This window comes from Furipterus horrens, unplaced genomic scaffold, assembly GCF_987537825.1.
Source record: "Furipterus horrens unplaced genomic scaffold, mFurHor1.1.pri manual_scaffold_2, whole genome shotgun sequence".
NCBI classification, from domain to species: Eukaryota; Metazoa; Chordata; class Mammalia; order Chiroptera; family Furipteridae; genus Furipterus; species Furipterus horrens.
Genome location: NW_028327172.1, coordinates 210,718,709 through 210,731,338, shown reverse-complemented (window position 1 = coordinate 210,731,338; position 12,630 = coordinate 210,718,709). Strand labels below are relative to the sequence as shown.

Genomic DNA, 12,630 nt, shown 5'->3' with positions numbered 1-12,630 from the left:
CCTCCTCCCTCTCCCCACAAGGGTCATGACCTTAGAACAGCCTCTTCCTGAATGTCCTTGGTGCAGTATTTGTACCGTATTTGTACCTCAAAGGAAGAATTATTTGAATCAAGTATTCCTTTGGACAACACAGAATATTTTTACCTGTTAGCGGCAGGTTGATTGCACCCACGATGCAGCTCTCCCGTGACTTTTTGCATCCATGCCTCTTGTATCTTACACTGACCCTGGGCTTGGGCGCATGACCTGCTTTAGCCAATAAGTCAATAGCGACTTCATGCAAGCAAAAACCTGAAAACAGCACTTGAATGATTCCACTTTTCTCTGGAACTCTTACAATTGCCTGAGGATATTTCCAGACCCTCCTTATGGAGAATGAGATATTATACATGGCACATAGTCAGCTGCTCCAGCTAAGGCCATCCTAGATCAGCCAAGAGCCAGAAAACTACAGGACATATGAGTCAACCGCTGCCAAGACAAGAAGAACTTCCTAGGCCAGCGCAGCCAAGGTCAGTGGTATTTCCCAGTCAACCCACCGGTTCATGAGGAATAACAAATGGTTGCTATTTTAAACCACCAAGTATTTTTTTTTAACATAGAAATAGCTAAATGATATACCCTTCTTAGAGATTGTTATGGACTGAATGATGTCACCCCAGAATTCATATGTTGAAGCCCTAGCCCCATGTGATGGTATTTGAAGGTGGGGTCTTTGGGAGAGAATTATATATGGATGAGGTCATGAGAGTTGGGCCCTTATGATGGAATTAGGGTCTTTAAGAAGAAGGGGAGAGACCTAAGCTATCTCTTTCCCACCATGTGAGAACACAGTGAGAAGGTAGTCCTCTAAAAGCCAGGAAGGAAGTTTTCACTAGAACTTGACCGTACCAGTACCCAGATCTGAGATGACCAAGACTCCAAGACCATGAGAAAAATAAATGTCTATTGCTTAAGCCACCAGTTTATGGTACTTTGTTATGTCAGCCCAAGCAGAATAAGATTTAAATTTCCATATATAACTAGTATCAGCCAGAATTACTTACTATTATACACTTATTCTCTTTCCATAGAACATTTCAGAATATAATTCCAAAAACAGTCTGGAAAGATGCTGAAAGAAATAAATCATGATAACATCAGTGCCCCAGGATGCCAGAGTTTAGAGATATGATAAAGAAAGGACCATCAAGATTTGATGGCAGAAAGTTTGGGGGGAAGGAGAAGAGGGAGTAAAAAAAAAAATGACATGTTTAAAAGCATGAGAATATGAGAAGACTGTGGGATTAATGACAAAATTAGACAACTCAGGGAAAGAGGCTTTGAGGAAAAATAGTTTTGTCTTAGGAATGTTAAACCTGACGGAAATGTGCTGTCTCTAGAAGTGAAATCCAGCCGACATGAGGGAAACAAGGATGATGCCAGAGAGGAGGGAGAGGTTAGGTTGGTTCTGTAGATTTCATGAGTTGACAACTCATGAAGGAGAATCGTGCAAAAGGATGAGAGTCCAGAGACAAGTGAGGCTCCTCAAAATGCTGTGATATAAGTGGACCCTACATACAGGGGCCAAGAGTTGGAAAATGACTTCTTGAGGCCAATAGCAGAGTTGAAACTCTAACTCAAATTGTTGACTTTTCAGTGACCTTCCCGCAGTGCCCATGAGTCATTTAGCCAATAACTGAAGAGTGGTTCACTGGAGGGCAACCAACCAAGATGGCGATCTAATCTAAATCATGTTGCATGAAGAACAGTTGAAAGAGCCAGAGACATTGAACTTGGAAAAGAGAAAGATAAAGTGCTGGGGGAAGAGGAAGTCTAAGCATTGCCTTCAGATATTGTAAAGGTTCTTATGTGTAAAAAAAAAAATGGAGCAGGAGCATTCACCGTTGCTCAGCAAATTCTTCTGTGTTTTATGGCGGTGTGGCTCCATTTTTCCCTGGGACCCAGCAAATGGGAGTGGAGTAGCCATCTGGCCAAGCTATACAGATAGATCATGAATAGAGTGAGAGAGTGAATGAGAACACTCTCGAGTCTTCTTCCAAATTTATGATCCAGTGTTCTACAAATAAGTTCTCCCCCTTTCTAGTTTTGACTATTTGCAATGAGTTGGTTTGTTACCCTAAATTACCAAAAAAGTAAAAAGGGACCTTCAGATTTGCTCACCAGGACCAAAATCCAAGAAAAATGAGCCAGAACCTGCAAACGCAAAGAAATGGCTTTTCTCCTTTTGTGTCCCTGATATCCAAGATTGATGAGCAGCACACAGTAGGTATCTTTGTACCGTCTGACAATTTAAAAGAAGGTCAGCACCTTCTGAGTGGCTTCACTTTGAAGTTTGGATTGGATTATCTTCTACTGCTCTCAATAAAGACCATTTTATTTGACCTCCAATCTCCATTTTTTTAAATAATTTATTTATTTGTTTGTTTATTTATTTATTTATTTATGTTTTAGAGAGAGGGGAAAGGAGAAAGAGGGAGAGAAACATCACTGTGTTGTTGCCTCTCACTCGCGCCCCCAACTGGGGGCCTGACGTGCAACCTAGTCATGTGCCCTGACTGGGAATCAAACCAGCGACACTTGGCTCGCAGGCCGACACTCAATCCACTGAGCCACAGCAGCCAGGGCTTTCCAAACATTTTTAAATTGAACTATAGTTTACATAAAATACTATCTTAGTTTCAGGTATAAATATAGTGATTTGATGTATTAATATATTTAATAACATCTTCCAATAGAAGGAGGAAGTTTCCAACTAGGTTCATTTCTCCTTTCGCCTCTCCTTGATGTCTTCGTATGTTTGATAGAATCCAGACAAGGCTGTATGATAAAATCCAGATGAAGCCACCTGGGTTTCAGGATATAATTTGAAACTTGGCTGATTTATGCATGCAAAGAAGAAATAAAGTCAACTATATGAATACAAAGCTTAAAAGTGAAAAATGTTCAAACTGTATAATTGCATTCAGAAAGGGGAAGTACATGTTTTCCAAGAAAAACAACTTGCTGTCTATAAAAGTTCAGCGTGTGTCTCAGAAGTAATCTTCAATCATTTCAAATGCAATGGACAATAAGGAAAATACACAGTGTAAGCATACTCTCTTCCTTTAGCGTGAAGAATATATTTCAGCCACTGTTTAAGTGTTCAGGTACTTACAGGCTATGTGACCTTGAGCTAGTCCCTTAACCTCTCTGTGCTTTAGGTTCTCCACCTGTAAAATGAGGATGTTAATGTCTACCTCCCAGGATTGTTGAAAAAAATAATATGAGTTAATGTATTTCCACAGCATATAAAATGCCTGCTACATAGTTCATGCTCAACAAATGTTTGTAATTGTTATTGTTGTTTTAAAATGTTAGAAGAGAAAGGGGGTTGACCCTTTTAAAAGTTTTTGGAATGAAAGAAGCCACATTTCTAGTGAAAAGTGCTCAAAATACCTAAGGTAGAAACAGAATGTGTGAACTAGAACCTTTGGTATCTCTGCTTAGAGCAGTTCAAAGTTGGTAGGGAAAATCATACAGTCTGAGTGGAGGGCAATTTTTAGAAAAATTACCATTCGACTAGCATTAATGAGGTGTTTCCCCCCTTTGCACTGAGGAGCAGCCTAGAAGGGTCGGTGTCAAGACCATGGCCTCCTTCTGTACATACAGTAAAACCAGTGTTTGTGTAAGTGGAGTTCATACTAGTCAAACGCTATGGAGAATACCTGTGCCTTGAAGGTTATGACTTCCTTTATACCTTGCTTTTCAGATTGCTTGTAAAATCTGACAGTAACTCATTGGACAATTTTCTTAATAAATGCCTGCATTTTTATCGATGGGTAATACATTTTGTTTTCTATATTCATTTCTGTCACCAATCTTTCCATGGTTTCCAACTTACTTAGCCCATTAGCACGCAATCTATAAACCTTAAATTTATAGAAGGACTCAGAACTACCATTTAGTTAGATTAGTTTCACTAGAGCAAAAAGGTTGGAATTTATGGTTAGTATAAAAATAACCACAATTTTCAAGCCTTTATGGTATGAGGCCTGTTCTGCATTCCTTACATAAAATTCAATCTTCCAAGAATCGTTGAAGGTAGCTATCTGTATTAGAGCAATTGGCATTAGCTATCTGTGACAAATACACTCCCAAATACACTCAGTGGGAGAACACAACATAGGTTTATATGTTAGTCAACAAAGCCTGATCCTCTAAGGGATTCCTCAGGTTTTGGAGTTCCTTCTGTTAAGGGGCTCAAGCACCTCTACATCTATTTCTTCCTGCCACATGGATGGAAGAGAGAGAAAGAGTATGAAGTGGGTATACTAGTTTCTCTCTGCCTCAGCTTAGAATTAACCCTACACCAGTTTCTCACGACCTCACGACATACCTTCTGCTCACAACTCATTGGTCAGAAATCAGTCATGTGGTCAAATGGAAGGCTAAGTAATGGTGGGCAGTATGTAGACATAAGTTAACACTGAAAAGTACATGTTATGATTTACTCTTCTGTCCACCAAATATCTACCTCCTTCCCTTTTTCCAAATAAAGAGCACACTTATCTCTCCCCAAAGGAAACAATGTCAAATTCCATCCCATCACTGCAAACAGGTCAAAGTCCAGGACTTCAAGGTTATGTGAAATTTTCATTAGAAGCCTAGATGTGGCATCTCTTGATCCAGTGACCTATGAACTAGAAGGAAAGTAATCTAAGCAACAAAGGAAGGTTATTTCTCTCTCTCTCTCATGCATGCACACACAATACAAATGGTGTAATAGTAATAAGATAACCACAATAAAAATTCCTGCTCAGAAGAAGAAAGGCAAGAACAGGAGACACACAGCAGCCATTGAAACCACTAGTGGGCAGATAGACACAGGAGAGGCGCACTGCCTTGTGGGAGGAGGAGGTTCTGAATGCAGCCCTGGCCTCTGCTCGCTGGGAAACTCCCTTGTGCCTTGGCTCAATAGCCACCAGTTTTCTTTCTGAGAGCCCCCCTTGCCCACCTCCGAGGTACGTGTTGACGGACTGGCCCTCCATGCAGCCAATGGTCTGCTTCCTTCTAGTGGAAAAAGTTATTCTCAGCCTTGAAAGACTTTTTTAGCACAGGCTTATATTTATTTTAGCAATGTAAGTCCTGCCAAAACTCAATAAGCTTCTGCAAGCCATCAAATGTATATGCTATCTCTCTATACTCATTTATTTCTGTTTATAATTTAGACATTCCTTTCTGGATGCACCTCGTTCTTAAAAGTCCTTGCCGAATGCTATCGATAGTAACTAATGGCGCACAGCTGTTCCTTCTCCGTCCTCCTCTCCTAGACCTGCAAAGTAACCTGGCATGTATGGCCTTCCAAGTTGTCACAGGGGTCAGTCTCACCAAACATTTCACCGTTGCGAAGCATGGCCTTTCACCTCGGCCGCCCTGTGATCAGTTTCCTTACCGCTCACCTCCTGCTCGGCGCGTGCTAGGTCTGTCAGAGCAGCACTTCACATCCACAACCAGCTTTGTGTTAATCACTGTATCCACCACAGGGACTCATAAATAGGTGTTGCAAAGTACCAGATACACAGCAGCGTGCTTCATTAAGATTTGTTGAATAAATGCAGTATGATGTGTGTGTGTGTGTGTGTGTGTGTGTGTGTGCAGATAGGTTGTTTTAATATACTTGCATTTAATCTTTCACTAGTAAAGAAACCAACACTCAAAGAAATTAAGTAGCGCATCTAAAGTCACATAACTGAGGTGTGGCAGACACAGGTCTAGGAAACCACGTGTGCTCATGTGCTGGTGTCTCTAGACTTTGCCTCAGGAGAAGCCAGAGCAGAAAAAGACTCCTCCTTTTTCTGTTTTCATAGCACAGAAAGTCTGAAGCCTGACCTTTCCATGTAGTCTGAGAGCCTGTCTCTTTTTGTGCTGTTCAATCAGAGGCGTTATCCTCTATCCATGGAATAATAGTTACTTGGGGTGCCTCAGAAAGGAAACACAGTGGGAAATAACATGTAGCTTTTTAATGAATGAATGAGATTTTGTGCTCTAACTTGTTTGCATAAATTTACACAGTGAGCATACTTAATAGATTGCGCCTGTGCTGACATTTCCTTTCCCCGCCAAATGGTTTTGTTTATTTAATGAATGTTGTCTATAGTCATTTAGGGGCTTTCATTATAGCATAACCATTCATTAACCCTAGCAAGGGCACTCATTCTCCGACCTCGGCTCTCTGTACATGCTTCGACATACTAACGGTGCCTAGTCGGAACATCTCTGCAAACCAAGATTGCCAAATTGGTTTGTTGATTGGTCTGCACCTGTGCAATATTTTATTCATTTGGGAAGTATTTTTAAGCACTTCTATTATATATCAGGTACTGAGCCATACCTGCTTTAAGACATAGAAAGACAAATACCATATGATTCCACTTACATGTGGAATCTAAAGCACAAAATAAGCAAAGTAGAAACAGACTCATAGATACAAAGAACAGACTAATGTTTGACAGAGGGGAGGGAGGTTGGGGGACTGGGTGAAAAAGGCGAAGGATTAAGACGTACAGATTGGTAGTTACAGAACAGTCACAGACACGTGAATTCCTGCATAGAGGATATAGTCAATAATATCATAAGGACTATATACAGTGCCAGGTGGGTGCTTGGGAGGTCTAGGGAGACCACACTGTAGAGCGTGTAATTGTCTAGCCACTATGCAGACTGCAAGTGAGACATTTTTTTAAAAGAGAGACTATAAAAAACTTTAAATCACTATTTTCTGTTGAGCACACTTTAAGTTGGCTGTACTTTGAATTCACAAGTGTGTGTGTGTGAGGAGTCAGGGGAGGTTCATGGCAGTAGGGGAAGGATGGTGGAAATAGTAAAATTGGTAACATCCGTCACAGGCTAAATGTCAGAAGACTTATTCAGCTACATGGACAGACTCTGCAAAGCAAGTAACCTTCCTGGAGGTGATGATTTGCAAACAGGAAACAGGTTAAAATAAGACCAACACAAATAACATCCTTTTAGGTATTTTCCCCCTTTAAAAAAATATAACGTACGCTAATTTTAAAATTTTCAAACAGGGAAGAATTACATGAAAATGCTTGCGTTAGCAAAATGCTGTGTAAACGCAATATCCCTAGCATCACCGTTCCCTAACTTGGGACGTAAACTGTCCTGTGCACCTTTTGCTTCAAGGGAGGTGGTGCCTTTTGGTCCCAAGGCATCCCTTGAAAAGGCAAAAGCAACTCAAAGTGACACAGTGGGAAGACCCACGTGTAAAAAAGGGACACAGAAGTGTTTGGAAATCAGCAACCTTGACTTCTGATTTGCCTCCGCCTGAGATTGGTAGAAGAACGGCACCCACTCCTCCTCATTCCTAACGAGAGTATACATTGAGCTCTTTGAAATGTGAGTATTATGGGAAGGATCGCAGTTGCTTTAAATTACAGGAGTTGGCAAGTGCCTGGGAGGAGCAGGAGGTGCTTTAAACTGAGCAAGACAGTTGCAAAACCTCCTACAGCAGCATGAGCTCCAAGCTTCAAACGCGCTCTCATGCGCAGACGAGTGCTTCATGTCTCAAGTTATTTTTTGTAGTGTTTTGAAAGAGCTTCGAATAATAAACACATATTTCTGCCTGACATTTTTTTTTTTTTAACGGTTTCTAACTTCATGGGACAACCAAAGCCAGAAAACCTCATGTTTGGGGGGAAAGTGTGATGTCAGCAATGCCTAAAAAAGGTAAGCTACCATTTCACTGCGTTTCTCTTTTCCTTCCTGTTTGGCCTTCGTCAGAAATATTTCTTGGGGGAACTTAAGGCAGCTACTTGTAAAGAAATCAGGAACTTGTAGAAAGTATATCAACAGATGATATATCAGAGGTTCGAAAACTCAGCGGTGGGGCTTTCTCCTACTTTCTATTCTGCTTGACGGGCAAAGCTCTGTGAAGTATCTTTAGATTATCTGAAAAATGCCATTTCCTTTAGAAAATATGTGCAAGTTTTTAAAATCCCTATCTGATGTGCTTGGCTGTTGCTGGTGTGGTGTTGGGCTAACGTGCCAAGGTCAGAGTATCTACATTTTCTTATTCTGTTATACGCAACTCAACTTCCGGAGCTACGATCTTTCTATTAACTCAGAACCCTTTCCCATGGAAGTTTTTAATAACATTCCAAAAATTCTCTTAAATATGGTTACTATGACTTCTTATAAACTTGTTTTGCAGAGTGTGTTTTTAAAAGTTAAATCAATCCTTTGACTTTTCCTTTGTAGCCACAGGAGATGAAGTTAGTTATTGCGTCTTAGGGGGAAAAGAGTTCCGTGCCAAGTTAGTGAATTCTGGTCTCAGTTGACAATGCTGTTATCTGAGTGGCGGGGCTTTGCGTTCTTGATTGTGCCTCCCAAACAGGTAGGAAGCAGGGAGGCTAGAGTATTCCTTGTTTTTCTCTGCGTGGGCTATATGAGATGTTTGTTTTGGTTTTAGAAGGAAGGGCACTGAAGTATGTGATGTGTTTATCTAATTTCCCTGAAGAAGTCTGTTATCGGCATTCTCATCTTTTTGAGGCAGACTTCCAGGTGCAAAAAAAAAAAAAAAAAAAACCAATAACCTAGATGTTTGTGGAGGTCTGCAAATTCTTCCTGCGCGCTGCGATTTAGCAGGGCCCCACGCTCATTCCTCCGTGCTCACAGATGTACTCACAGGCAGAAATTAAAAAGCCCTGTGGGTTCGACCCAGCTTTTGAGTGGTTTGGGATATCTAAGCAACCTCCGTCTGCAAATACTAGCACACACGCCGTGAGGCCTGGGTGAGAATGTGGGGTGCTACCCCCGGGGCACCATGCTTGAGCTGAGAAGGGCTCTACCTGTTTGGGGGGTACCAACTGTTGCTCTGTGTCTGGGCTATTTTTCCTTTCTGTGTCAAATTCTGATGGCATGACGTGGGTTCTAGAGGCTTCCTCTGGCTTTTGTGGTCTCAGTGAAAGTCAAGGGATTCAGATCGGAGGAAGGACGTTTGTTGTAGAAAAGGGAGAAGACAGTTCAATTAGCTCGTTGCAAAGTGGTCAAGAGAAACGGTTAGTTTCTTCCCCTGCCCATCATGATCGTTAATGGAAGAAATGAGGGGCTGTGCCTGCCAGCTCCCTGTCCTCCTCCTTCCCGCGTGTTCTCCCCTTTTCCTCTCTCTCTCCCTCTCTGCCCACGCCGCCCCGCGGTGGGCTGGACATTCAGGAGTATTATCGTCTCCTCCTTTTCATCCACTCGGCCATTCCCGGCCGTGGAGGCAGCCCCCACCCTGTTGACCTCATCGCAGGCAGCTAGAGAGCTGGGGTGGCCAGCGGTTACGTGGCGCCGGAGTGCGCCCTGGGGACGGGTGCGGCCGGGAAAAGCGCCGCGTGGCGTGACAGGCCTGCTGGGGAGCAGGGCGAGGACTTTCCATCCCCGGCTCCCACGGAGGCGGGCGCCATCTCTGCAAGCCAGACCGCCAGGCGCCGCGTCTGGGCCCGGAGGAGGCCCCAGTGGGGATGAAAACAAAAGGCAATCAGAGTCGCTAATGAAGCCCAAGCCCGCTGACTCATCCGAGGGGCAGCCGCCGAGGGGCTTTGTAATGAAACCTGGACAGCGCCCTGGAAAGGACAGGTCAGGGTTGACCCAAAAAGGACGATGATGAGAGGCCCCGTGTGACCTCATCACGCCTGCTCACCTCGGAGAGGCTGGAAGGGAGGATGGAGGGAGGCGTGTGTCAACTCATGAACTGCTAGGGAGGGCGGGAGCCCTGCCGTCTGAACCCGAGCAGGACTTGAATTTAAACCAGACCTAGCCCAGGTTCCCGGCTACGGTCACACATCCCAAGTCCCTGAACCAGGGCTCAAAAAGCCCCAGGCTCAGGAATCAAACCCGTGAGAGACTAGGAAAGAGGTATCCTTGAGTGAGCGTCCACTCTGTGCCAGGAACTTTCCCAAGGCTCTTTAAATGTGGATCTTGACACAGAGAACATGTGTGACAGTGTCGTGTAGAACAGCGTTCAGAGGGGCTTTGGAAAGCAGTCTGATGAGGTCAAAGAAAGCTTCTCATAGAGCTGCACTTGAACTAGACCTTGGAGGAGGATTAAAATACCATGAAAGAAGCAACAGGAACAAAAACGCCCAGGCAGAGGCCGGTGAGCAAAAGCACAGAGGTGGGAAGACCATGGCTGCTCCCATGAACCCCAGAGATTGGGGGTAGTGAGGCTCTCTTCCCCAAACTGCGTCCCAAGGCACACCAGTTTCCTGGGTGATTAGTGAGAGGGTAACCAAATGCGAAACATGGACAGCTCTGCACCATGGCGGACCAGAACTAGGGTTCTGGAGAAGCAAGCATCTGCCTTCACATACAGCTCCACCCCGTAAGTGTCCTGTAAACTCAAACCCATTCAAGCATCAGTTTCTTCAGCTGTTGAATGAGGCTAATGATTATATCTACTCTTATAGGGGTGTGTTGAGGATTAAGTTAGGAGTTTACGTGAAGGGTCTGCTATCAAAGTACCTGACATATAAGAGCTTAATGAATGTGAGCTTTTATTAACTATTAAATGCTGGTTTCTTCACTGCAGGACTCCTTACATGTTTTCATTTTTTATTTTTTTGAATACTGCATTTGCACTTATTTCTACTAATGAAAACATACTGATTTGTGACGTTTTATCGACCACTTATCTTTTATCAAGCACTATTCTAAGTGCTTTTATTTTGAATAGTGTGGGGACTAAGAGGAGGTGCGCAAAGGGGGTCAAAAGGGGACACCTATAACAGTGTCAACAATAAAAATGAAGTGAAATAAAATGAAAAAATAAATAAATCACAGTCAAAAATAAAGTTTCATTTAAAACTCACAACTTACTTGGAATATTATTAGTAGAATTCTACTATAATCTTTACTTCATAATTTGAGAAAATGATAGCCCAGAAAGGTTCAGTAACTTGCTCAAATTTATCTATTAATAACTTTGGATGGGGCACCAATAATCAAAACTTTCTGATCATCATTCATGCTAGAAAGTTACCTATTTTTACATGGTTTTGGTTCTTAATGTGTCCTCTGTCTCTCCATGAGGGGGTCATTAGAATTGATCTTTTCTACACTCATTAGAACATAAGACTACTTGTTCCCAAGGACTATCACACAAACCATGGGATGTGGAATGTGCGCTGGAAAATGGTGAGGTTGAGTTGCCCCATGACCTTCAAGCACGTGACGTTCCCCAAGGTTTAATTAAAATGTATCAGTCCCCACCAGCCACTTCATGAACTGATTTCCCACATCTCTATGAAACAGAAGTGCAACAACTGGGATTTTCATATCTAAGGCAATTGTTTATTTTTTTTAATATTGTCAACTTTTAGATGGAAAAGTGACAGCGAAGCAGATTCTCGTTAGCAATTTCCCAACCGAGAGGGCAGCCTTTGCCTGTGGTTTTGGGGACCTGCTGTATAGAGGGTACTGCAAAGGACACCAGCTAGAATAAAACAGGACCCCACCTGGAAGGAGTTATCGATCATATGGGAAAAATAAAATGTGTGTTCCAACATGTAAAATGCAAAGTTAGATTTACAAGAAAGATATCAGAGAGGCTCAAAGTGAGTGGAAATTCAGAGAAAAGACCTCAGGCCCCTGGAAACATCAGAATAATGTATAACACTCTTTGACATTTACCATGTACAAGGAACTGTGCTGAGTACTTTACAATACTACTAACTCATGTGTACTTTGTAAGGCTACCAGATGGCTTTTAACTTGCCCATTTGACAGATGAGAAAACTGAGCCCTAGAGAAATTCAGTAACCACCTGAAGTCTTCTAAGAAGTGGCAGAGGATGATCCCAAACTCAGTTCCATCTGATGCTCAGGGAAGACTCCTCAGAGGAGGCAACATGCAATTTGGCCTTGAAGGATGGATAAGGATTGGTGGTAAGAGCATTCCAAGCAGTGAGAAGAATATTAGGAAAACCATAAAATAGACTAGTGTGGGAAGTAACAAGAGACCTGCCCTGGCAGAACAAAGTACAAGCATAGAGAACAAAGGGAAATTAGCTCAAAAGACTTAGCTGGGGGGGAGGGAGGAACTTGATTCCAATCAAGAGTTTCATAAGAAAGCCTTGAATGCCAAACCACAGAGTTTGGAATTTTTTCATGAAGTAATCATTAAAAGTTTTTAAACGAGTAACTCCCTAGCAGTTCATTGGAACAATGATTTAAGATGATCAATCAGCATACAAGAGGGGCAAAGACTAAACCCCCAGTTAGGAAGCAATATTTGTCCAGGCCAGAGATAACAGTGGCCATTGTTCACACAGTAGTCAAGGGGAGGAGATGAACATTGAGCCGAGTCTCCTAAACCTGCTACACCAAGGCTGTGACCATCACAGTGGTCTTTCAAATAACAACCTTGAGGCCTCTCTAAATCCAAGTAGACCCTGTGAAATAGGAGGGGGTGGGAAATGGAACGGACAGGGACAGCTAGCTGACCTCTGGGGGCTTTCTCATCCCTCAGGCTCCATAGAGATAAATCTCTGAGCACTTTTATGGAAATCATTAACTCTACAGTTCCTTAGCCTGTCACCAGTTTCTGGACTTCTTCCTATCAAGTGGGCATACTTCCAAAAGAACATTA

The 12,630-nt window shown here is 42.7% G+C and overlaps 1 protein-coding gene across 3 annotated transcripts in view; it reads left to right on the top strand.

Annotated features, from left to right (window-relative positions):
* The first annotated feature begins 7,376 nt into the window (after window positions 1–7,376).
* C1QTNF7 (C1q and TNF related 7) overlaps window positions 7,377–12,630 on the top strand; it is an 87,852-nt gene continuing 82,598 nt past the window's right edge. For 2 of the 3 annotated variants that reach the window (XM_090268212.1, XM_090268211.1), the window contains exon 1: window positions 7,573–7,728. In XM_090268212.1, the coding sequence (XP_090124338.1) occupies window positions 7,707–7,728 (22 nt within the window). In that variant the 5' untranslated portion in view covers window positions 7,573–7,706. Of the gene's footprint in view, window positions 7,399–7,572; window positions 7,729–12,630 lie in introns of those variants that run through there. The other variant, XM_090268215.1, reaches the window with a different exon arrangement.